A 26,516-nucleotide genomic window follows, 5' to 3' on the forward strand; every position below is an offset into this window, starting at 1 on the left:
CTCTGGGCAAGAGACTCTGTGCATCTCCTAGCATAATTACGTGCTTGGAGAAAATAATAAATAATTCTACAAGAATGTGGTTGGAAGGATTTCCAGTTGGAAAATATGGTTCATGAGAAGCAAATACTTCACGACTTCCTCAATGTTTAGAGAGAACAAGAACATTACATGGGTGATTCTATGATTGGCGTTCCTCCTTAGCAATGTGTTAAGCTTTTCAAAATTACTCTTATGGTTTTAAAGGGTATGCAATTCAAGAGTCACCTCCAGAAAAAAAGTTAGCAATAGCATAGGTGAAATATCTCAAATGTACTCTATACAAAATTGCTCCAGCATTTTGCATGATATTCCATCTGTGTCACATACCTTGCACTACAATTGCATGTACTACTCTGGCATTCAATTACATCACTTACATAACCCTTCTGACCACCCCAAAAAAAAGTGCAGACCCCCCACCCTGTCATCCAACAATTGAATCACGTCATGACAAAATCATCCATGACAGTTCCAGATGCATGTTACTTACCACAACCATATCATTCACTTGGACAACTTCATCCCCTGGCCGAATCTTCTGAGATCGTTGAGCTGGAGACTGAAAAACAGCCAGTGAAACTATGCTCAAAAAATTCAATCATACACAATTCACTCCAGGAATATGCACCACAGGCCTTGGGGAAGCTGAACAGTTTCCCAGAATAACAAATTGGAATAGTTGTGATTATAATTGGGCAACATCAATTCTCATTGACAGTTCCAGTCCAGCTTTGAGATCAGAGTCCAGTCTAGTCAGATAAGAGCTTTGAGATCAGAGGCTCTCCCTTTTCACTCAAGCCTCAAAGTTTTGGAATGAAAAGTCTAGAGTTTTAGAAAGGAATTCGGAGAGCATAAGAGTCACTTTCCTGGAGCATTTCCCATGTTACACATCTTTCATTGGGCAGATGAAGTCTGCAAAAACTGGTGCCAGGGATGTTAACATTTTCATTTATTTATTTATTTATTTTTTTAAACATACAGGAATTTCAAGTCATTAAAAGAAAAAAAGTTAAAATGTCCTCAAGTGGATCACATATTAGCTACTAATGAAACTAAAACTGCTGGGGTGGCCAGATGGGGTAGGCATGTACATGCAATTAATGGATAAGCATTTCGCCCAATTTGTAATCATGCACACCACTGTATACAAGAACATGGGATATAGCAATTTAATAATAAATCTTATTTATATAGCCCATTTTTATAATCATTGACACAAAGTGCCACTAATTATTACATTTACACACACAAAGGTGGGTGAGGAGCAGGACACAACGACAGTATGCACTCCAAGACGAACCGGCTACATTAGCCCATTGCGCCATCTGTCGCACCATCTGTAGACAACATGTTGCTTGAGTCGGCCATTGACGGATTTTGTACCTTGGTGACACTATCTTTATAATGGCTCAATTGCCCGATATACAGAAATCCATTGACCTCATGTTCGTGAAGAATTCTATTGCAGAGCGACCAAAGATCTCAAAAAATGTTCTTCATCTCATTCCTATAGGACATCCTTTATCAAGAGACCGTGACCCTTGGTTCTAGATTCTTCAGCGCAAGGAAACATCCTCCCTTCACCCTCAACCACCATAAGAATTTTGTGAATTTCATTGATATCTCCCATTCTTCCAAATGCAAGATAATACAGGGCTGGTTTACTTAATCTGTCCTGAAGCAGCAAACGCAGTGTCCCTGGAACCAGTTTGCTGAATCATTGCCGAACTCCGTTGATGATAAATATTTTACACTATTGTACAAAACTGTACACAATACTCCAGACGTGGTTCCATTAAGGCCCTACATAAATGCAGTGAAGCGTCTTTACTACCAAACTCAAATTTACTCATAATATAGATCAGCGTACAATTACCCTTTCTAATGGATAGGACAGGTTTGGAGGGATATGGGCCAAACGCAGGCAGGTGAGACTGGTGAAGCTGGGACATGTTGGTCAGTGTGGGCAAGTTGTGCCGAAGAGCCTGTTTCCACGCTGTATGACTCCATGACCAATTACTTGTTGCACCCATACATTGGCTTTCAATGACAATGGGGTAAGCCATTTAAAATGGAGATGAGGAAACACTTTTTCACCCAGTTGTTAATTTGTGGAATTCTCCACCTCAGAGGGCAGTGGAGGCCGGTTCTCTGGATACTTTCAAGGGAGAGCTAGATAGGGCTCTTAAAGATAGCGGAGTCAGGGGATATGGGGAGAAGGCAGGAACGAGGTATTGATTGTAGATGATCAGCCATAATCACATTGAATGGCAGTGCTGGCGCGAAGGGCCGAATGGCCTACTCCAACACCTATTGTCTACTGACATCTCAGTCCTTTTGGGCATTGGATTTATCAAATCACCATTGGGAAAATAATCATAGTTTTTTAGATAACGTCCAAAGAAGCCAAATATATGAGAGAGATCACAAATGAATGAAAGAGATTGAAAGAAAAAGATAAAGAGAATGAGGGAGAAAGATAAAGAGAGAGAGAGACAGACATAAAAACAGACAGAAATAAGGAAAAAGGATGGAAGGGACGGGAGGGAGAGAGAGGATGAAGGATGGGAGGGAGAGTGAAAGAAGATAGATTGAGCAAGAGACACAGAGACAGAAGGGGGACTTACTTACATGTTTACTCACAAAGACAGACTGACAGATGAATAAATTACACCTACATTTAGTGCAGTCTCCGTTATAAAATGCAGACCATTATTCGACTTGATTTCAATTCCCTGAACAACATAAAGAAATAGATTTTAATCTATAATACAGCCATGGAAAATACAAGTGTGGTCATTTGCAACATGGGGTTTGGCAGATTTGAAGTCATTAATTTAGGGCAGTTCATGTAATTTATTAAAATGCTTCTGAAGTGTAACATCTTAACTTTCTGTCTTATTACCAGTAATGAATGCCCATGCCAACAATGGTCACAGCTGTTTGGCCCGGTCATATCTGTCACAAAGCTGAATTAATCAACTGGGAAAGAGATCACTTTCTTTCTAAAAAGGTTTGACATTAGGTTTTAGTTTATAACTGAGCTACCAATGTAAATTATTTTGTTTTAATTGGAGCTAAGGAGTGCAGATAACTAAAGAAATCTTCAAATCCAGGCAACATCCTGGTGAACCTCCTATGCACTCACTCTAACATCACCACATTTTTCCTACGGATCTTGTCAAATGGCTCATTGTAAATCATACAGGCAATAGACTGAAGTCTGAAGAATGGTCCCAACCCGAAATGTACCTATCCATGTTTTACAGAGAAGCTGCCTGACCCACTGAGTTAATCCAGCACCTGGTGTCCTCTTTTGTAAATTAGCACCTGCAGTTCTTCGTTTCTAGTGATTAATAGGTGCCCTGTTCTCCGACTAGTGTGTGTCTAGATTAGATTAAAACGTTCACAAGCAGCCACCTTTGACTGCGGATTCCTCGGGTGCTGCTAAACCCTCAGAACTACCTCCAGACATTCATTTGTCAACTTGGCTTGCAGCATATTACATTACGGGAAGAGTTGATAATACCGATTTGATATTTCACTCCACTGAGTGAATGGGCTTGCTGGACCAAAGGAAATGAGCTTATTTATGGAGCAAAAAATTGACTGAACTCAGATTCTAATTAATTATTTCAACAAAAGCAGAAAGGCACGTCACGAGTTTAATGTCCCAATTGGAAGATGGCACCTTTAATGATGACATGCACCCCACGCTGCTGCGTTTAACATTAGCGTACACACGTTCAATTCCCAGTAGAGCTATAATCCTTTGGTAATGCAATCAGGTTGATATTTGGCAACTCTGCCAAGCTGGGAGATGAACATCTGCTTTGTGTCAAGGCAAGGCAAGGCAACTTTATTTATATAGCACATTTCATACACGAAGCAGACTCAAAGTGCTTCACACAAAAACATGTCATACAATAAAATGAAATAATAAACTGAAATAAAATAGAAGAATTAAAAGAAAATGAAAGCAAAGTTAAAAATGCATTATAAAAAGTGCAAAAGTTAAAAGTGCAATGTAGTTAAGATGTAGCTGAAAGCTAAAGTAAACATAAAAGTTTTCAGTCTTGTTTTAAAAGTGGTCAAAGTTGAGGCAAGTCTTAAATCTTCAGGAAGTGTCACTGTGCATTAAGATAGCGTGGTGTATATGAAACGTTGTCAGGCACTCAAATGATGCTATAAACACGTTTAGGTCAATGAGATATAAATTACATTATATTAACTTTTTTTATTTTTTTATTTTTTATTTTTTAAAAGCAGCACAAAATTGGGTTAAAAAAAAAAAATGGTTTCAAGAGTCTTAATGGCCAGACTTTCAAGCATTCATTTAAAGATAATGTCCGCAAGCAGTATTACCTCCACAATTCTACATCTACTAGGAGAGCTTGCAATACTCACCAGACTCTGCCCTGGTGAAGTGGTAAGTAAATGTATCGTCTCTAGGCAGGCACGCTGGTTCACCAGCTCCTCTGGGCTGCCCTTCACCATGTTTTCACAGAAACTGGAGAGCTCTCTGCACTAAATAAGAAAGGAGTTTGTATGTGATGAGATCAAACAAAACAAACCACATGGAAACATTAGCTTACCTGCAACAGACAACAAGGGGATACAATACAACTGCCTGGAACCCACTCCCAGTCAGCAGTAGCAGGGGTGGGATGGGGGGGGGGGGGGGGGGGGGGAGGATGTATTCTGACTCTCAAACTCACCTTCACTGAAGTCATTGGACTGCATATCTAATGCTTCCAGATAATAATGAATCTCTATGCAAACAACTCATGAAAATGTAATGCCATAGTTCTGCAATTCTGCAAATAAACTGTGCGGCTGACATTCAACATAGTGTGTAGGCTAATCTTCCCACATCCTAATTTGGTGGGAAGGTTACAAGCAAAAGAGAAAATATATTCTCCATTGGCAAATCTCCTCAAGGCATGGGTCAAACAATTCTAGATTGGGGCTCAAGAATCATTCAATGCCCCTGGAACACTGCAGTTTAATGTTACTATCTAGTGTTCTTGGCATAGAAACTGCCTCTTTGCTTTCCATTTCCAGAATCAGAACCAGGCCTGTAAGGTCAAGTGCTGTGCATCCATGCACTTGTTCAAATAATGTTCTTGGTACAAATGAGGCTGTACAAATTTCATCAGAAATAAGCACCAGCAGCAGTGCTGTACTATCAACCCAAACCATCTTACTCATCCAGAGGCATCCTTATGTTACACAGTTTCATCATGAAGTAATATAAACGACATAATTTGTTCATACTTACAATGCTAACTATACAGTTTTCCTTCTCTATCTGGCTGCATTCCTAAAAATAAAACAGAACAGATATCAAATGTAAGGGTTTTAATGATGGATTATAATTCAGCTAATCAGGACTCTGTAATAAGGTTATAGCTAAGGGACTAACTTGGCAAAGTGTCAATCTTTTAAGAGAAAAATACATCTGGGACTTTAAAATACATTACATTTCTAATTATATTGCACCAGCGTGTGATTGGGGATTTGGTCTAAATACGATTTTAGAAATTAGAAATATTACTTCATTTTTCTCACACCCCACTTTATCCCCATCCACCTCCATTTAATTCTCCATCTATTCTTCCTTCCCATTCTACATTTCATTCCCAAACTTTCTTCCTTATCATATGTCGCGATCTACACGCTTCCCCATTTATCACCTCCAGCTTTGCTTACTATCTGCCGAAGTGTCGTGGGCCTAACTCAATAAAACGCCAGTGAAGGGAGGTGCCTACATGATAACCCCAATGATATACTTGCATCTACACGATCAGTTTTTATGTGCTTGTTAACATGTAGGTAGCTTATTATTGCCTATGGAGTTATTGTCCTTAGCATACAGTTTAGATACTAATTTGGCATTGGGCTTGGTTGAGCACTTATCCTGGTGTTATGGCACAAGCACTTTGTGCTTTAATTGTAATTCTATCCATCTTCATCTGTTTATCAACCCTTCCTCACCATCCACATTACTTGTTACATCTTGCCCCACCCATTTTCTTCACTCTCCACCAGCCTTCTCCCTTCCATTCTATCAGTCTGAAGAAGAGTTCGAAGCCAAAACATCGTCTGTTTATTTGCCCCCACAGATGACGCTTGATCCGCCGAGTTCCTTCAGCAGTTTATGTTATACCCTGAGAAATAGTATCCTTGTCTCTAGGATTGGGAAGGGAGATTTCTACTGATCCTCATGGGTTTTGGGCAGCTTAAGACATTATGTGGTGCCTTCCAGAATGCAACACCCACTCGTGAATGAAGAATCACCACTTAGGGAAGCATTGGAAAGCATCCAAGACTTTAGAATCAATGGCTGAAAAATAGTTTGTGGAGGGGTAGAAACAATGGATAAATAAACAATGGGAATACAAGATTAGCCTACAAGGCAGATGCTCTGAAGGCACTTATTGGAGTATTTATTACTATTGTGGTGTTGTGGCTTAAAAATCTGCAGGGAATGCAAGCTTAATGCTCGAAGTTGCAGGTTTTTCAGAAGAGAAAGAAGGGGGAAACAAATCACCTCACTAATAAAATATGACAAGTTAGAATGATCATCATGTGAGGATTAACTGAAGACAAACATAAAATAAAAATCAATCACGCTGTAGGGATTGCAAAACAGATTCAGGCAGATAGAACAGCTAATTTACAGACAGATCTCTGACAAGTGCACCCACTTTAGGACATTAATAGTGCAGAATTTTACTTGTCCAAATGTTAACTGGAATACAATTTATATAAGAAGAATGGAGGCCATAAATTACTAGGCCTGTATTTAACATCTCAGGTTGGTAATGAAGCAAAGATAGAAATGCAAAGGTTTGGACACTTTTTTCACAGTGCCAGGAGAGTGGAGGATTGCAAATGTTCCTTTGTTTAAAAAGGGAGAAAGGGATAAGTCAATCATTTACAGGCCATTTGTTTTAAGCTCAGTTGTGGACAAGTTATTAGGTTCAACAAACAGCATAAACCATCAAAAGGTAGTCAGGTCAGTGTCGATTTTTTCCAGGGACAAGCAATTGCATTTTTTGAGGCAGTAACAAAGAGGGTTGATCAGGGCAATGGATTTGAAGGTACACAAAAATGCTGGAGAAACTCAGCGGGTGCAGCAGCATCTATGGAGCGAAGGAAATAGGTGACGTTTCGGGCCGAAACCCTTTTTCAGACTGATGGGGGGTGGGGGGGGGAAGGGGAGAAGGAAGGAAAAAGGGAGGAGGAAGAGCCCGAGGGCGGGGGGATGGGAGGAGACAGCTCGAGGGTTAAGGAAGGGGAGGAGACAGCAAGGGCTAGCAAAATTGGGAGAATTCAATTTTCATGCCATCCGGACGCAAGCTACCCAGGCGGAATACGAGTTGCTGTTCCTCCAATTTCCAGTGTTGCTCACTCTGGCTATGGAGGAAACCCAAGACAGAGAGGTCGGATTGGGAATGGGAGGGGGAGTTGAAGTACTGAGCCACCGGGAGTTCAGGTAGGTTATTGCGGACTGAGCGGAGGTGTTCGGCGAAACGATCGCCCAACCTCCGCTTAGTCTCACCGATGTAAATCAGCTGACATCTAGAGCAGCGGATGCAGAGATGAGGTTGGAGGAGATACAGGTGAACCTTTGTCGCACCTGGAACGACTGCTTGGGTCCTTGAATGGAGTCGAGGGGGGAGGTGACGGGACAGGTGTTGCATTTCTTGTGGTTGCAACGGAAAGTGCCCGGGGAGGGGGTGGTACGGGAGGGAAGGGAAGAATTGACAAGGGAGTTGCGGAGGGAGCGGTCTTTGCGGAAGGCAGACATGGGGGGAGATGGGAAGATGTGGCGAGTGGTGGGGTCACGTTGGAGGTGGCGGAAATGGTGGAGGATTATTTGTTGTATTTGCCGGCTAGTGGGGTGAAAGGTGAGGACCACGAGGACTCTGCCCTTGTTGCGAGTGCGGGGACGGGGAGAGAGAGAGCAGTGTTGCGGGGTATGGATGAGACCCTGGTGCGAGCCTCATCTATGGTGGAGGAGGGGAATCCCCGTTCCCTGAAGAGCGAGGACATTTCCGATGCCCTGGTGTGGAACGTCTCATCCTGGGAACAGGTGCGGCGTAGGCGGAGGAATTGGGAATAGGGGATGGAGTCTTTACAGGGGGCAGGGTGGGAAGACGTGTAGTCCAGATAGCCATGCGAGTCAGTGAGTTTGTAGTGTATGTCGGTCAGAAGTCTGTCCCTTGCGATGGAGATGGTGAGGTCAAGGAATGGTAGGGAAGTGTCGGAAATGGTCCAGGTGTATTGGAGTGCCGGATGGAAGTTGGTGATGAAGTGGATGAAGTCAGTCAGTTGTGTGTAGGTGCAGGAGGTGGCCCCAAAGCAGTCGTCAATGTAACGGAGGTAGAGGTCGGGGATGGGGCCCTGGTACGTATTGAACAAGGATTGTTCAACGTACCCGACAAAGAGGCAGGCGTAGCTGGGGCCCATGCGTGTGCCCATAGTTACGCCTTGTGTTTGGAGAAAATGGGAGGAATCAAACGTAACGTTGTTGAGGGTGAGGACCAACTCCGCTAGGCGGAGGAGAGTGTCGGTGGCTGGGTATAGGTTGCTCTTCTGGTCGAGGAAGAACCGGAGGGCTTCGAGGCCATCCTGGTGGGGGATGGAGGTGTAGAGTGACTGGACATCCATGGTGAAGATGAGGGGGTGAGGGCCTAGAGAGTGGAATCCGCGGAGGCGGCGGAGAGTGTCTGAGGTGTCTAATGTAGGATTTGATGTAGTCTGTGTGCATTTCAGCAAGGCCTTTGATGAAACCACATAGCCAGGCAGAAACAGTTCCTTCTCTGCAGAGATGCTGCCTGTCCCACTGAGTTACTCCAGCATTTTATGTCTATTTTAGATTAAAACTAAAGCCACGCATGTTTTAAAGAAAAGGATCAAATTGGATATAAAACTGGTTCAGTGACAGGAAGCATAGTGTGATGACTAATGGGCATTTTTTGAGACTGTAAAGCTGTTACCAGCAGGGTTCTGCAGATCTCAGTACTCTGTCCCATCTGTTTTGGTGCATTTATTAATTATTTAATAACAAGAGAAGGAAATTTGCAAACGATACAGAAAGTTAAGTGTGTGGTTGGTGGAGGAGGAAGAGGAAAGCTATCAATTTCAAGAGGATATATTTCATTTGGTCAGTTTGATAGGAATAATAGGAATGGGACAAATTGGGAAGCATGGAGGTCTTTGGAATGTTCATGCACACATTCCTCAGAAGTGCCAGGACAGATTAGATGGTTCAAAAGGCAAGTAGTTGAAGAATCTAAGTTAGTGAATGTATTTATGAAGATAGATCCACTTCTAGCAGAGAGGGACAGAGACTCAGAATCATACTGAGATGCAAAAATCTGGCACAATTAACTTGAATGGTAGGACATGGTAAATTTACATGGTAAATGGTAGGGAATTGAAGAATACAGTTGAACAGAGGGATCTGGGTATAACCGTGCATAGTTCCTTGAAGGTGGAATCTCATATAGATAGGGTGGTAAAGAAAGCTTTTGGTATGCTAGCCTTTATAAATCAGAGCATTGAGTATAGAAGCTGGGATGTAATGTTAAAATTGTACAAGGCATTGGTGAGGCCAAATCTGAAGTATGGTGTACAATTTTGGTCGCCAAATTATAGGAAGGATGTCAACAAAATAGAGAGAGTACAGAGGAGATTTACTAGAATGTTGCCTGGGTTTCAGCAACTAAGTTACAGGGAAAGGTTGAACAAGTTAGGGCTTTATTCTTTGGAGCGCAGAAGGTTAAGGGGGGGACCTGATAGAGGTCTTTAAAATGATGAGAGGGATAGACAGAGTTGATGTGGACAAGCTTTTCCCTTTGAGAATAGGGAAGATTCAAACAAGAGGACATGACTTCAGAATTAAGGGACAGAAGTTTAGGGGTAATATGAGGGGGAACTTCTTTACGCAGAGAGTGGTGGCGGTGTGGAATGAGTTCCCAGTGGAAGTGGTGGAGGCAGGTTCATTGGTATCATTTAAAAATAAATTGGATAGGCATATGGATGAGAAGGGAATGGAGGGTTATGGTACGAGTGCAGGCAGGTGGGACTAAGGGAAAAAAAATTTGTTCGGCATGGACTTGTAGGGCCGAGATGGCCTGTTTCCGTGCTGTAATTGTTATATGGTTATATGGTTATATGGACAGAATGAGGGCTGAATGGCCTCATGTCTTATTTTTCTATGGTTCCAATGCACAAAAAGGCAAACATGATGCTTTCTTTTATTAGCCGAGGTATAGAGTATAACAGTAAAGAAGCTACAAGATGAGCATTGCACACAGTTTTAGCCACTACATAGAGGAAAGGTGTGGTTGCATTGCAGCCAGTATTGAGACTTGAGGATGTGACAAGGTATTTGGCCTGTTTCTGGGTTGTAAACTACATACAGTTCAATGACCTACAGAAGAGATTGTAAATTTGACACACCTTATGGATAGTCTCTGCCAGCTCCACACATAACCTGATGATCTCCCGCTTCATGTCGTTATAATTTATTATACATATAAATGGGTACCTGGTTTGGTAGAAGAGATATACAGTTAGAATTTCCAGTGTTCAGATTATCCATAACAGGTGAACAATCACTACCAGTGCCATTTGACTTTATTCCATACCTTCACATACAAACATCAGGGTGTTCAATGCATGTACTCAACCAGTTCAATGCCACATACAGTGACAGGCACAACCTCCTGACCCACCATTGCAAGTTTAATTTTTTTTAAATCTTGACCACAACTCATTCATAACATTAGTTCTCAAATCTTCCTCCACAGATGATGCCTGGCCTGTTTAGTTCCTCAGGTGTTTGCTTTCTACAAGATACCAGTATCTGCAATCTCTCATATCGCCAGTTTAACATTCCTTTTTCTGCATATTATTTTTTCTATGCAAATCTTTCACTTCATTGAAACACTGATGATGAAACCTCGATCCAGTAATTGCTTTATCCTTCCTCAGAGAATCGTCTCATTAAAACAATATAAATTCATTTTGTGTTGAATCATTGTTCTGTATCTTGTAAACTACTCTACGTGTTGCTCCCCGGCTGAACGTGGTGGAAAACACCAGGTGGCGCCACCAGCAGTGGCTGCCTCGCCAACCGCCTGTCTGTCCTTCCTTCTTTTTTATTTTTAGTATGTGTTAAAATTATGTTTTAGTGTTCATTGGTTCGTTTTATGTGGGGGGGGGGGGTTTGGGGAAACATGTTTTTCCAACCTCTTACCTCGACGGAGATGCGATTTTTTCCGTATCGTATCTCCATCACCACTGCGGCCTAACATCGTGGTGTTAACAGTTTTTCTTGGGCGGGAGTCTGCAGGATTGTAACATCGCGGAGCTTGCGATCCCTTTGCCGGGAATCAAAGCTCCAACTGCGGGGCCTGTTGACTTTAACATCGTGAAGCCCGCGGTCTCTGGTAAGAAGAGGCCGACTCGGGAGCTCCAAGCCGCAGAGAGAGTTTCAACTGACCCGACGCGGGAGTTTTAATCACCCCAATCATCGGCTGCGGGAGCTTTGATCGCCCCGACTGTAGGGTGGTTTGACTGCCCCGACCGGAGAAAAAGATGAAGAAGATTGAACTTTGTTGCCTTCCATCACAGTGAGGAATGTGGAATCCACTGTGGTGGATGTTTATGTTAACTTTTATGTGGTTGCGTGTCTTGTTGCTTTTCAATTCGTATGGCTGTATTGTAACTCAAATTTCACTTGTACCTTAACTGGTATATGCGACAATAAACTGGCCTTGAAACCTTGACCTCGATGTACCATTGTAAAAAAGTGTGGAAATCCAAAATAAAAACAATTGCATTAAAATCTCATCATGTTACTACAAGATCATTGAGTTGTGTAGTTTTTGTTGGCGAGCCTGCTGGTGACTGGCAAGACCGGCCCTGGAGGCACACACTCAGGGGCAGTGAGGGCATGGGAACACTGTATCGAGTGTAGATGATGAAGCCTTCCTGTGATCACCGACTCTGGTTACTCAGCCCCATCAGCTGCTTTCACAGTTGATAAAGGCTATTTTGTTCAAAGCACTCCAGCCTGTTCAGTCCTGGGCTTATGATTCCTGCTCTTTTGCAGAAATGCTGCTGTGTTTGAGGCTGTATTTGATACAATCCTTGTATCACTTTCTTGTTCATCCCTGGTTTCCAGTGGAAAGAGGTCCAGTCAGAGGAGTTTGAATCCCAATGGAACCAGGGATGTCCAAGAACTCTGTGCAGGAGTTCGTGTATCTGCAACATCACCTATCCATGTTCCCCAGAGATGCTGCGTGACTTGCTGAGATACTCCAGCACTTTGTGCCCTTTTCTGTTCAGGAGCTGACAGAGTTTACGGGAAATGTCCACACTGATTACATAGCCTGTCCAGTGCAACTTGTCATTCCGGATCCTGGTCATGTTGCTGACCAGGCCGGCATTGTCTGGAACGTCCACGTTTGTCACCTGTTCCTGCCATTTGATGCCCATGAGTGACTGCAGAGATCTCATATGGAAACGCTTGAATGGTTTAATGAGTTTCCTGTAAAGTGTCCAAGACTCAGAGCACTAAACAAAGCTTGAATACATAAAAATTACATATTAGCAACAGATTACAGAAACAAAATCTTACCTTAACTGCCTCATTACTTTGCTCTCAGAGAGATACCCTATGTCCCCCCCCCCCGCCGAACCTTCTCTGCTACCTAGATCAACGTAAACACTGAAAATGCTGGAAATACCTGGGAGGTTAAACAACATCTGTAGGAAGAAGAAACAGTTAATGTTTAAAATTGATCCACTTTCCCAAAACATTAACTCCATTTTTGCTCCTCTTCTCATAGACGTGGCCTGCCCTGCTGAGTTTTTCCAGCATTTTTTGTTTTATCTTGTGTTATTTTTTCATTCACTGCCGAAATCAAACCTGATGGAAGGAGTTATTTCCTATTTAATATCAATAAAACATTTGACGTATTGACATTTAACACCCAATAAAAGGAAGGATTGGGAAGAAAGATAGAGACTCGTGAGAAAACTGCAAGCAGCAGGAGAGTCATTGGAGGAACTCAGGGGGTCAGGCAGCATCTGCGGAAGGAAATGGACAGTTGACGTTGGGGGTCAGGATTCCTCCACTGTAAATGTAGAGGGGAAATAGCAAGTATAAAGAGGTGGTGAGAGGAGGGCCAGAGCAGGAGCTTTAGTTTAGAGATATAGTGTTGAAACAGGCCCTTTGGCCCACCAGGTCTGTGGCGATCGTTAGTTCTATCCTGCACACTAGGGGCAATTTAGAGAAGCTAATTGACCGACAAACCTGCAGTGTGGGGGGAAACCGGAGCATCCGGAGAAAACCCACGCAGTCACAGGGAGAACATACAAACTCCGTACAGACAGCACCTGTAGTCAGGGTGGAACCCAGGTGTCTGGCACTGTAAGGCAGCAACTCTACCGTTGCACCACTGTGCTGTCCTTTTAAAGGGAGAAATTAGCCAACAAGCAAAAGGCGGATACACGTTTGAGGTAGGGTATATTGGCCGCTAACAGTCAAGTGGGGAGGGAAAGGCGGGCTGGGAGGCGACAAGTGGAGAACAAAAAGCTGCAGATTCTGGAATCGATAGAAAAGTGAGGTGAAGAATCAAGGCCGTACACTACCCAGTCATCGTACGAGGTGCTGTTCCTCCATTTGATTTGGACCTAACCCGAGCAGTAGAGGTGACCAAGGACAGACTATGGGAATAAAAATAGCTGACAACTGGGAGATCACGATTGCCACAGTGGACAAAGCTCAGGGACTCGGTAAAGTGGTCACCTCATCTACACTTGGGCTTACCCATGCAGAGGAGGCTACTTTGAGGTCACCAAATGCAATAGACATAGTTGGAGAAGGAGCAGGCAAATCACCGTCTCATGTTGAGGGGACGTTTAGGTCTTTGGATGAATGTGATGGAGAAGATGTAGTTAAGTGTTACATCTCCAACAGTTGCAGGTGGTGGAATGAGCGGACCATGGAGTCAAACACAGAATGGTGGGGAGGGGAAGATGTGACCAGCTGGGATCGTGTTTTTTTGCGATGGATTACAGCATCGACAATCTCCTGTGCCTCGGTAATAATTAATAGTTTTAATTTACATGGGTACCTGTTTAGCCAGGAAAAAATAGCTTTGGTGATCTGAAGAAGGTCAATAACAGAGTAGAGAAGGTCTCCAGATGTTCTCTGTGCAGTGGGGGTGGCCTTCCTCCGGCTGATAATGAAGGACTGAAGGGTTCCAGAGACTGCTCTCAGCTTCTCCATCAGAATCTTCAGATTCTCCGTCTCTAGGTCATAGGTCTGAAAGTGAAGACAAGATAATTGAGCCCAACTGGGAACATAAAGGATCATATCAGAAAATTTTAACACCCATATAATCACACAATTTATTCTCTTATGATTGGTAGACAATTGATTGGAGTGACGATCAAAATGTCAACAATAAAACTCCAAATCATAAAAGCTACAAAATGCTGGAGTAACTGAGCAGGTCAGGCAACATCCCTGGATAACAAGGATAGGTGATGTTCAAGGTCAGGACCCTTCTTCAGACTGCTCTCAGGGTATGCCCATTTTGAAGACTCGAGGTATGCCTACTTTGGATCCAGCTTTTTGTGTCTTTCCTTGGTAAACCAACATCTGCAATTCCAGGTTTCTACATTTTGACTGCTCCACTGCAAAATATCCTCAAGGTATTTTTGAAGATGTAACATCTTCTGGAATTTTTTTGAGGATGTAACATGTAAAATTGATAAGGGAGAGCCGGTGGATGTAGTGTATCTGGACTTTCAGAAAGCCTTTGATAAGGTCCCACACAGGCGATTAGTGGGCAAAATTGGATCACATGGCATTGGGGTTAAGGATAAAAAAATTGGTTGGCGGACAGGGAACAAAGAGTAGGAATTAACAGTTCCTTTTCAGAATGGAAGGCAGTGACTAGTGGGGTACCGCAAGGCTCGGTGCTGGGACCGCAGCTATTCACAATATATATTAATGATTTAGATGAAGGAATTAAAAGTAATTGCAAATTTGCAGATGACACAAAGTTGGGTGGCAGTGTGAATTGTGAAGAGGATGCTATGAGGATGCAAGGTGGCTTGGATAGGTTGGGTGAGTGGGGAGATGCATGGCAGATGCAGTATAATGTGGATGAATGTGAGGCTATTCACTTTGGTGGCAAGAATAAGGCAGATTATTATCTGAATGCTGTCAGATTAGGAAAAGGGGTGCCCTTGGACAACAGTCACTGAAAGTAAGCATGCAGGTACAGCAGGCAGTAAAGAAAGCTAATGTCATGTTGGCCATCATAATGAGAGGATTTGAGTATAGGAGCAAAGTTATACAGGGCCCTGGCGAGTCCACACCTGGAATATTGTGCGCAGTTTTGGTCTCCTAATTTGAGGAAGGACATTCTTGCTATTGAGGGAGTGCAGCGTAGCTTCACAAAGTTAATTCCCAGGATGGCGGGATTGTCATATGATGAAAGAATGGAACGACTGGGCTTGTATGTACTGGAATTTAGAAGGATGAGAGGATATCTTCTAGAAACATATAAAATTAAAGGGATTGGACACGCTAGATGCAGGAAACATGTTCCCGACCTTGAGGGGGTCCAGAACCAGGGGCCACAGTTTAAGAATAAGTGGTAGGCCATTTAGAACTGAGATGAGGAAAACCTTTTCACCCAGAGAGTTGTGAATTTGTGGAATTCTCTGCCTCAGAAGACAGTGGAGGCAGACTCACTGGATGCATTCAAAAGGGAGTTAGATAGAGCTCTTAGGGCTAGAGGAATCTATGAGGAGAAGGCAGGAACGGGGTACTGATTGTGGATGATCAACCATGATCACATTGAATGACGGTGCTGGCTCAAAGGGCCGAATGGCCTACTCCTGCACCTATTTTCCATGTATCTATGCATGTCTACTTCAAAGAGGCAAACCATCTAAAGAAGAGTCCCGACCTGAAATGTCAGCTATCCATGTTCTCCAAGGATGTCACCTGACCCACTGAGTTACTGCAGCATTTTGTGTCTTTCCTCAGTAAACCATCATCTGCAGTTCCTCGTTTCTCCAAATCATTAGGTTTAGCCAAACTGGTTAACATGTAACTTTGGTGAAAGATCTAAAATAATAGATAAACTAAAAGGTAAACTGGAGCTAAAGTTTAAATAAGATATATTCTTATCGCTGCTGCTGCCAGCGTGTCAGGAGTAACATCAATCTAACTGAAATGAACACATCTAAGCTCTTCCTCCCACGTCGAATGAATTTTGGTTTCCTAAATCATTGACAAGCATGTCAGTGTTGATGCTTAGTTCCGACACTTCATCAAAAGGGTGGAATTAAACCATCAATTCTGAACACTGTTTTTTTTTATTCTTAGGGTGAATGAGTGATTGATGGATTGATTGAAAGATAAAGCATGGATCAGGCCCTTTAGCCACCAAGTCCATGCTAACCACCATTCATACCAGTTCTATATTATTCTACTTTGTCATCCACTCCCTACACACTGGGGGTGATGTATAGAGGCCAATTAACCAACCAACACACACGTCTTAGCAATGTGGGAGGAAGCTGGAGCAGCCAGGGAAACCCACGCGATCACAGGGAGAACCTGCAAATTCCATACGGACACAGGGTGTCAGGGGTTATGGGGAGAAGGCAGGAGAATGGGGTTGGGAGGGATCGATAGATAAGTCATGATTGAATGGCGGGATAACTTGATGGCCCAATTCTGCTCCTATCACTGGTGAACAGAGATCACTAGAGGTCAACATCAAGCCTGGGTCCTGGTTCTGTGTACAAGCAGCGCCACTGATCTGCCCTCGTGCATTCGCCTACGGTGAATTTTTATTCACTTTCCTCGGATAGGCAAAGACATTGGCATTTCTTTAGTGTAGGAAGAAACTGCAGATGCTGGTTTAAACCGACGATAAGATGCAAAATGTTGGGGTAGCTCAGCGACATCTCTGGATAGAAGGAATGGGTGACGTTTCATCGAGACCCTTCTTCAGACTCAACTAGCATTCAGACAGGCATTTCTTCAGTACATGCCTGTTGAGGGAAACTGAAACATCAGCTCTTCAAGATGACACATTTGAGGAGAGGAGAGACTGCAGATGTAAGAATTTGGAGCAAAAACAATGCTAGAGGAAATGCTGGATCAGGAGATATCTGTGGAGGGGATTTGTGTGTTATTAATTTGAGCGCAGCTTTGTACATTGTACCTCATGCCACCCATTTGAATAATTGATTTTTCTAGGTTGTATTTAAGTTTGGATCCATTAAGCACACAGTCCTAAAACACCAAGCAGGCCTCTCACCTCTAATGCTATCTACACAATTTGTTTCAGTCCCTTATGGTGGTTACAGGTTTGAGGAAGGAATTATCATGTCCAATACAGAAAAAAAAAAAAACAGGGGTTTCCCCTAAGAACTAACATTTAAAAAAAAAACGCTGAATATATTTGTACATCGAAAGTCTGTAAGAATGAAGCATCAGGAAAAAAAGAGTTTAGGATCAGCAGAGATTACAATGGGTTTATTACACATTGCAAACTAGTTTGAACTGCTTGAGCACATCATGATTTAGTTGCCAAAGTAACTTAGTTGATTTACAATCTCGATCTATACAAGGCCATTCACGATTGTAGACCGGAGATTACTGTGATACAGCTCAAGAGCATTTAATTGAGTTGTTGAGGTTAATAATGAACTGGCTGTGTCAGGGAACATAGCCATGACTTATATTGGAAAACAATAAGATGTGACCTGCAAATTAGCAGAGTTGTGACATAAGGTTATCTATTGTCCAGTGTCTGCATGACGGCTACAAGGCAAGGATAAGGTGGCAGCTACAAGGCTGGGGCAACCAGAAATTAGGACGGTTTTGAGAAGGGATGGAAGAAATTACTGTCCACAAATACAATCAACTATTTTGAAATGTATAATAGTATGTCAAGATAACCTGAAAAGGGAAGTGAATAGCTAAGGAGATAAATCAATGGGTTCAGAACTCTTGGTACTTGCTATTATACCATGATGGAAAAATATGCTTGTTACTGTGAGTGATTGATTCTGGGTGTTACATTTGATGTACATTAATAAAGGTTGATTAAAAGTGAGCACAGGAACCAATAATAATAAAGCTATTCAAGTTTGCTGATAATATGAAACGGGGACAGAAAACAAGTATGTTTGGCAGGTTGGAGCAAGTAAGTAAGTAATTTTTATTTATATAGCACTTTTAAATCAAATCACGTTGAAGCCAAAGTGCTTTACACAAGAAGAAATTAGATTACCACACATTCATATAAAATAAAAAATAAAAAAGACACAATACACTATAGGATTCAACATGAACCCCCCCCCCCACCCCCCCCACACAGCAGAATCAACACTTTCCACTGCAAGGGAAGGCACCAAAAAGTCCAGTCCTCCTCCTAGTCCACCCGAGGTCGGGGCCTATTTTAGGCCTCTGCAACCAGTCGCCACAAGTGCGGCCCGATGTTATAGGCCCTCTTGTATCTTGTGCTATGAAAGTCAAGGAATAGGAAACACCTGGTGGATTTTGAAGCAGAATGCAGACTAAATCCCAAAACAAATGTATTCTTTCCACCAACAGTTACTGTAAGAAGGCCCTCTATGCCATAATGTGCACAGCCTAATCCACTTGTAATATTATTGATCAGCATAATCAGCATTGTCTATCAGCCATGTTAAGGGCCTGCCCCACTTTTATGACATAATTCACGACCTTTTTTACTCGTGGACATTTTTCATCAGGCTAGAAAAACGCCCCGACCTACTTGATGCCACGAGTACCTACAACTAACATTACGACCTACCTACGACCTCCTGACGACCATGCTGCGAGTACGAGTCAAGGGCAAACTGGGCAGAGGTCGTGAATTAGGTTGTGAAAGTGGGAAAGGCCCTTAACATTCTTAATTCAAGTCAGAATTCCCAGCAACAACATGCATGGAGCAGGTTGCATGTTCCATTACCACCAACTTCCATTAGTGTGATTACATGTGTGACACACACAGGGCAATGTACATTCCTTACCAGTGCACATAGCAGCTCCACCGCCTCCAGAATCAACTCCTGGTGCCCAATTTGTTTCACGCCCAACTCCTCCAGGTTCTGCTGTGACAATCGCAAAAGTTGCTCCCCGTTCACTTGCCACTGGTCAAATGGATACTTCTGCACATTACTGTCCAGGCCTAAGGAACACAATAAGGACAGAATCTAAATCAGACAGCCTACAAAGCCTGATTTCACATAACATAAACAAGTAATCTGTTCCCCCAACTACACAAGAGGCAAGGATAGAACTTAGTCAGTAGACACAAGGAATCGTAGATGCTAGTATCATGAGCAAAAAACACAAAGTGCTGGAGTAACTCAGCGGGTCCGGCAGCATCTGTGGAGGACGTTACAAGTCAGGACCCTTCATGGATAAAACCAGGCAGGTAATTGAATGTCAGGAAGCTGCACAACCAGTTTACTCTCAAGTCTGAATTAGTTGTCAGTTAGCTGAATACACATGCAACGTAAAACTGTCAAGTGATTGAAGACAGAAGACCCTTCAACCGTTCCTCTTTCTACTGTTGGTACCTGGCCTGTTTAATGTTTCCAGCACTCTTTTTATTTCAGACTTTCAGCACCTGCATCTTTGCATTTCACACGTGTTCTGCCCACTTTGTGGTCCATGACAGCTGATCAGTGCATGATAACCCTGCCTCTTCTCAATCCCCCTACCCCAAGTACACAAGCCCACCTTCATCCAGAGCACAAAGCCCACATTCAATGCACTCCAGGTCACTTTTTCCCCATCCTCACCATGTAGGGCAGCCCAATCTGTTCCTTTATGCTGTTGTGTCTCTCCCCAATTATTTACTCTGGAAATAAGCATCAGTAAACGTGACAATCAATTGGATGCTACAGCATGGAGATAGTTCCTTCAGCCCACGGACCATCAATCTCACACTTGCTCGACATTATCCCACTTTTACATTCACTCCCTGCACATCATGGGCAATTTTACAAAGGACAATTAGCCTACAAACAAGTCTTTGGGATGTGGGAGGAAGCTGTAGCACCCGAAGGACCAAAGATGGCGGTGCTGGCTCGAAGGGCCGAATGGCCTCCTCCTGCACCTATTGTCTATGTTTCTATGACACCCACACATTCACAGGGAGAATGTGCAAACTCCATATAAACAGCTCCCGAGATCAGGATCAAACCTGGGTCTCTGATGCTGTGAGGCAGCAGCTCTACCAGCTGTGCTACTTTGCCCCTCATGAGCAGGCAAGGGCATTGCTGATTTAATTAGTCAGCAGGGTGCGACTTACCAGCACATCACAAGCTGCTCAACATGTCCACCCATCCTGCTGATGGCACTTAGTCATTTACAGTTGAATAAGCAGGAACGGCTGCTGGAAACCAGTGGACGTAGTGATATAAATTTAAATGCAATAAAATATCCCACAGGAGGTACCAACCACAGTTTAACTGCACAGAATCACCCATGGAATCATATGGCCATACTGCACAGAAGGCGGCCCTTTGGCCCACCAGGTCCATCCCAGCTATCAAGTTCCCAACTATACTAATCCCACTTAGCAACACTTGGTTCCTACCTTTCTATGCTGTGACTCTGCAAGTACGTGTCCAGATACTTCCTAATTGATAGGACAGCGTGTAAAATCTTAGATAGTGGAATCAGCACACCAGTGTGACCGTGCCCGAGTTATGAAGCTATCTGGCTAATTATTAATGCCAAAGGCCTGAGTGAAAAGAAATAAAAGCGATATATTAAAATGTTTTGAAGTGCAGGTCAGAGCTGTTGAAGAGAATGAAACCCCACCAATAAAAACAAATACTGAACATGCCCAAGAGACAAAGTAGTGTAGAAAGAGAAAATATTTATCCTTACACAGAGAATGAGTGGAACTCTTTTCTTCCTATCGGGGCATGAAAACAAAAGTGCATGAAACACACGAGACACAGTTGTGACTCGGTCAACTATGGCAGAGAGGAGGCCCTCGATAGATCTACTGGGCCATTCCAGCATTCTCCTTTTGGTTTCAGGTCCAAGAAATCACATTAACATGCATTTCACATCTTTTTCCGTAGAAGGTAATATATTCAATAATCCCCACCATCTGGGCCATGGGCTCTTCTCATTGCTACCATTGGGCAGGAGGTACAGAAGCATTAAGTCCCAAATGTCCGCATTCAGGAACAGCTACTTTCCTAAAACCATCAGGTCTCGAAGGGCCGAATGGCCTACTCCTGCACCTATTTTCTATATTTCTGTCTTTAAACCACCTGCACACTCCTAATCCTATCTCAGCAACGGAACACATTCCCTTTTGCGTTAATGTGAATTTGTTTTTCTAGTTGTGTTTTTCACTTGTGTATTGGTATTTTTATTGCAGTCTTTTTATTTTCACTCTTATAAAATGTGTAATTATGTACAATTTGTTTTTGTGAGTTGTCCGAGCCTATGATGCTGCTGTAAGCAAGATTTTCATTGTACCAATACTCCACTGTACTTGTGCATACGACTATAAACTTGACTTTTGTTTGCGTTCTCCCTCTCCTTAACAGCACATTAATCTATCAGCAAGTTGGTTCCATAAACAGTGGAATCACCTTGGTAACCCTGGCCTCACCCCATCAAAAATATTCTCCTTCGTATTATGCAAATGTACACAAATGTTTTCTTATTGTTTTCACATTTTCCTGGTTGACCCGAAACTACAATTTAATTTCTTGTTCCTCAAGATGCTGACTTTTCTAACATTTTCTCTTGTTATTATCGGAAGATAACTTCATACGTGTGAAGTGTATAAATAAATGTAGCTACTAACACATGGTCCGTTGTTTAATACTCAAATCAAGCTGTGGAATACGAGCAAGACAATCTGGTCCGCCCGTGGTTGTGACTCCTTGTATTCAGCACCAGGTGCTCTGGCTGGGTACTAATCATTGTTTATGATAGAGAAAACTGTAATATTGGGTGATGGGACAACATTAGATCAGACAACATTCTGTATTCTAACATCCATACAATACTCAGGCAGGGAGTACCAAGAAGCAAGAAACATTGAGCCAAAATAAGTGGCAGGTAATGGCCCACTTTCAAAAAGTGCCAGTCTACCAACCTGCACTCGTTGTTCAATGCCATGACCATCGACAAGAACCTCCCCATCAGCATGCTGAATGTCAGCATTAATCACAAGCTCAACTTGACAGTTGCACGAATACCAGATAACCTTGAGTAGAATACATGTAACATATATTTCAAATACTCACTATCAATTTGACAGCACCTCCAAAACCTTCAACCTTTACTACCAATGAGGAAAAAGGATTCAGGCACAGGGGACAAACCCACTTGAATATTCCCATCTAAATCCTATATCAACTTGCATTGAAAATATTTTACCAATCCCCATCACTACTGGTGGGTCGTTAGCCCTCCCATTGCCTTGCACTACATTACAACTAAATTACTTGCTCACATCTGGCTCATCTGAAAGAATACCAGCAGAGCGAAGCTGACATATAAATATTTATGATACAAGACTCCAGAGCAAACAATTTTCCGAGTCAGACAAAATGACCCTTGGCTGAAACATTCTCATAATCAAACTGATTCCCAGTGTTTCTAATGGAGCTGATTTTTAATTTAACAGCAGGACATGTAACAAATTAGGACAATATCAGGTGATTTTCACCAATATTGTTGGCTCTGAATAAAGGTTAAGCAGGGAAATACTATTTGCACTTACTAGTCTGAAAACATGCAAGCAAGATTAAATTTTTCCCAGCAGTGAGTCAGTAAATTAGATCAGGAATGGCATTTGCTCTCAGCTTCATGCAAGTTGTGCTCAATTTTTCGCATTACTGCTTTGTGTTCAATTATTTATCCCTCTGGAGTCCAATAAACTGCGGTACTAAATTATCCTTCGTTTCAAGTAATCATGCTCCAACCTTTCCACAGCTCGTTCTAAATCCTAACCCAGAGATCATGCATTTTCTCTTCCTCTGCCCACAGTTTCAGAATATTGATGTTACTCGGCATTTCCCCCTACATGTTCCAAAAGTGTTACACATTGCAGACAATATGGAGCTCGTCTGGCTATGTTCAGTCGATTTTGTAGATATCTTTAAAAGTGATAACCAAGCTGTAAAATGCATTCCAAATGCCAAACATATGTTTAAAGATTATGCAGCCAATGTTCCAAAATAATACAGTGAAACTGTGAACATGGAAGAATGGAAGGGAACGCACATGAGGAAGACACAACTTTATGTACAGAGCCCTCCATAATGTTTGGGACAGACTGATCATTTATTTATTTACCTCCGTACTCCAAACTTTGAGATTTGTAATAGAAAAAAAAAAAAAAAAAAAATCACATGTGGTTAAAATGCACATTGTCCAAATTTATAAAAGGCCATTTTTATACATTTTGGTTTCACCATGTAGAAATGACAGCAATGTTTATACATAGTCTTCCCCCCCCCCCCCCCCCCCCCCCCTCCATTTCAGGGGAACTTAATGTTTGAGACACATGGCTTCACAGGCGTTTGTAATTGCGCAGGTGTGTTTAAATGCCTCCTTATTGCAGGTATAAGAGAGCTCTCAGCACCTAGTCTTTCCTCCAGTCTTTTTATTGCTGTTTATCAACATGAGGACCAAAGTTGTGCCAATGAAAGTCAAAGAAGCCATTATCAGACTGAGAAACAAGAATAAAACTGTTTAGAGACATCAGGCAAACCTTAGGCTGACCAATATCAACTGTTTGGAACATCATTAAGAAGGATGATGCACTGGTGACCTTACTAATCGCAAAGGGACTGGCAGGGCAAGGAAGACCTCCACAGCTGTTGACAGAAGAATTCTCTATAATTTAAAAAAAATGCCCAAACACCTGTCAAACAGATCAGAAACACTCTTCAGGAGTCAGGTGTGGATTTGTCAATGACCACTGTCCGCAGAAGACTTCATGAACTGAATTACAGAGGCTACACTGCAAGATGCAAACCACTGGTTAGCCACAAAAATAGAATGGCCAGGTTACAGTTTCCCAAGAAGTAATTAAAAGAGCAACTACAGTTCTGGAAAAAAAGTCTTGTGGGCAGATGAGATGAACACTAACTTATATCAGAGTGATGCCAAGAGCAAAGTACGGAGGAGAGAAGGAACTGCCCAAGATCCAAAGCATACCAATTAATCTGTGAAACACAGTGGTGGGGGTGTTATGGCCTGGGCATGTATGGCTGCTGAAGGTACTGGCTCATTTATCTTCATTGATGATACAACAGCTGATGGTAGTAGCATAATGAATTCTGAAGTGTATAGACACATCCTATCTGCTCAAGTTCAAACAAATGCCTCAAAACTCATTGGCCGGCGGTCCATTCTACAGCAAGACAATGAATCCAAACATACTGCTAAAGCAACAAATGAGTTTTCAAAGCTAGCAATTGGTCAATTCTTCAGTGGCCAAATCAATCACTCGATCTGAACCTAATTGAGCATGCCTTTTATATGCTGAAGAGAATACTGAAGGGGACTAGCCCCCAAAACAAGCATAAGCTAAAGATGGCTGCAATACAGGCCTGGTAGAGCATCACCAGAGAAGACACCCAAGCAATTGGTGATGTCCATGAATCACAGACTTCAAGCAGTCATTGCATGCAAAGGATATGCAACAAAATACTAAACATGACTACTTTCATTTATATCTCATTGCCGTGTCCCAAACATTATGGTGACCTGAAATGGGGGGACTATGTATAAACACTGCTGTAATTTCTACATGGTGAAACCAAAATGTATAAAAATGGCCTTTTTTTAAATCTAACTATGTGCCCTACAACCACATGTGGTTTTTTTCTAATACAAATCACAAATTGTGAAGTACAGGGGCAAATAAATAAATGATGGGTCTTTGTCCCAAACATTATCTGAATCACATCTACAGTGCATACAGAACGGTTAATGTCCTTAAATTATTGTTAACTGGGATAGAAACCAGGAACACAAAGAGAACACATTTATTTATCGAAATAACACTTCATCCACTTGCTATGGAGGAAGTGTTGGGCGTATATTTTTCGGGGGGGGGGGAGGCACCTCCCGCAGGCGACCTCATGTGCGTGGAAAGTAAGCCCCCCCCCCCCCCCGCCCAGTTCCACTCACTGGGCCAATTGTCCAGCGTCCGCCTCCACCTCCTTCCACCCCACTCTCCGATTCCAGATTCGCGGGCCGAGCAGGGGCCGGGCTTGGCAGCCTACCATCTCCGAGTGAGCTGGGCCTGCAGTTGGTTTTACCTCCAGTGGCCCTGTCCACCGTCGACCCCCACGCCCAGTTGCCACCGCCGGTCTGCTTACCGGCTCTCGGTCCGTTTCCCTCCTTTCCAGTGCGAGCAGAGGCTGTGCTCGGCGGCAACTTCCCCGTGCCCGCTCTCGTTGCTGCGGCTCAACGGGAGGCAACCCTTCAATACTTCAACCATTGTATGCTGTCAATGTTGTAAATTAATCTTTAGTGCATCGCAGACAATGCTAATTAAGAGATGTATCCCTTGTCCTAGATGTTATTACTGGCACTCAATGCATACAGATAAGTAGGGGTATTCCATCATGCTCAGATCTTGTCCCCAATAAATGGTGGAAAGGTTCTGGAGAGTCAAGAGGCATGTCATGCTTTGCAGAAAACTTAGCTTCTGATATGGCCTTGCCACAACAGCATTTATGTGGTTAATTCAGTCATATTTTTGATCAGGTACATAATGGTGTGCAATTCAGTAAAAGTAACAACATTGAATTTCGAATGTTAATACGAGGTTAGATTGTTTTCTCTGGAGATGAGCTCTACTTAAAAACATTAACTGCGAGCGTTGAAGCACGTGACCTTAATGCAAAGCAAACACAAACCTTTGGCCCCATTACTTTAGTAATTTCCAATGCAAATTCTAACACCACACACTGTGAATCAAATTATCAAAGAATGGCTTTTGTGGATTATGAAGTCCTCAAAAAGATTCTGAGAATAATCATGTACAGGTGCACAACCTTTTATCCGAAAGCCTTGGGACCAGACACTTGTCGGATTTCGGACATTTTCGGATTTCCGAATGGAAGATTTTTAGCGTAGATTAGGTAGGTAGCGCGGGCGGCTTGAAAAGTCTGGAGCAGCTGCCTCCTCCCCGGAGACCGGGAGAATCATTGCATAAATGTTAGTCAGTTAGTTTGGAGGGATTTTATGTGGTGGTGGTGGAGTGGGGGTGAAGGGGGAAACTTTAATTCTTAGTCCCCTACCTGGTCGGCGACTCCCAACCTCGCGGAGCTGGGGGCTCCGTCCGGCCGACCCCGGCGACTCTACCCCTGGCTGCGCGGCT

The 26,516-nt window shown here is 42.8% G+C and overlaps 1 protein-coding gene across 2 annotated transcripts in view; it reads right to left on the reverse strand.

The window, feature by feature from the left end:
* Window positions 1-26,516, reverse strand: part of cnksr1 (connector enhancer of kinase suppressor of Ras 1) — a 63,171-nt gene that overhangs the window by 27,761 nt on the left and 8,894 nt on the right. Inside the window, exons 2-9 of one of the 2 annotated variants that reach the window (XM_055656417.1) lie at window positions 20,739-20,885; window positions 19,162-19,319; window positions 14,202-14,392; window positions 10,516-10,603; window positions 5,321-5,362; window positions 4,447-4,566; window positions 2,718-2,774; window positions 530-598 (exon numbers count right to left, since the gene is read on the reverse strand). In XM_055656417.1, coding sequence (XP_055512392.1) covers window positions 530-598; window positions 2,718-2,774; window positions 4,447-4,566; window positions 5,321-5,362; window positions 10,516-10,603; window positions 14,202-14,356 — 531 coding nt within the window. In that variant the 5' untranslated portion in view covers window positions 14,357-14,392; window positions 19,162-19,319; window positions 20,739-20,885. The remainder of the gene's footprint in view (window positions 1-529; window positions 599-2,717; window positions 2,775-4,446; window positions 4,567-5,320; window positions 5,363-10,515; window positions 10,604-14,201; window positions 14,393-19,161; window positions 19,320-20,738; window positions 20,886-26,516) is intronic. The other variant, XM_055656416.1, reaches the window with a different exon arrangement.

The sequence above is a fragment of the Leucoraja erinacea genome, chromosome 26, assembly GCF_028641065.1.
Source record: "Leucoraja erinacea ecotype New England chromosome 26, Leri_hhj_1, whole genome shotgun sequence".
NCBI classification, from domain to species: domain Eukaryota; kingdom Metazoa; phylum Chordata; class Chondrichthyes; order Rajiformes; family Rajidae; genus Leucoraja; species Leucoraja erinaceus.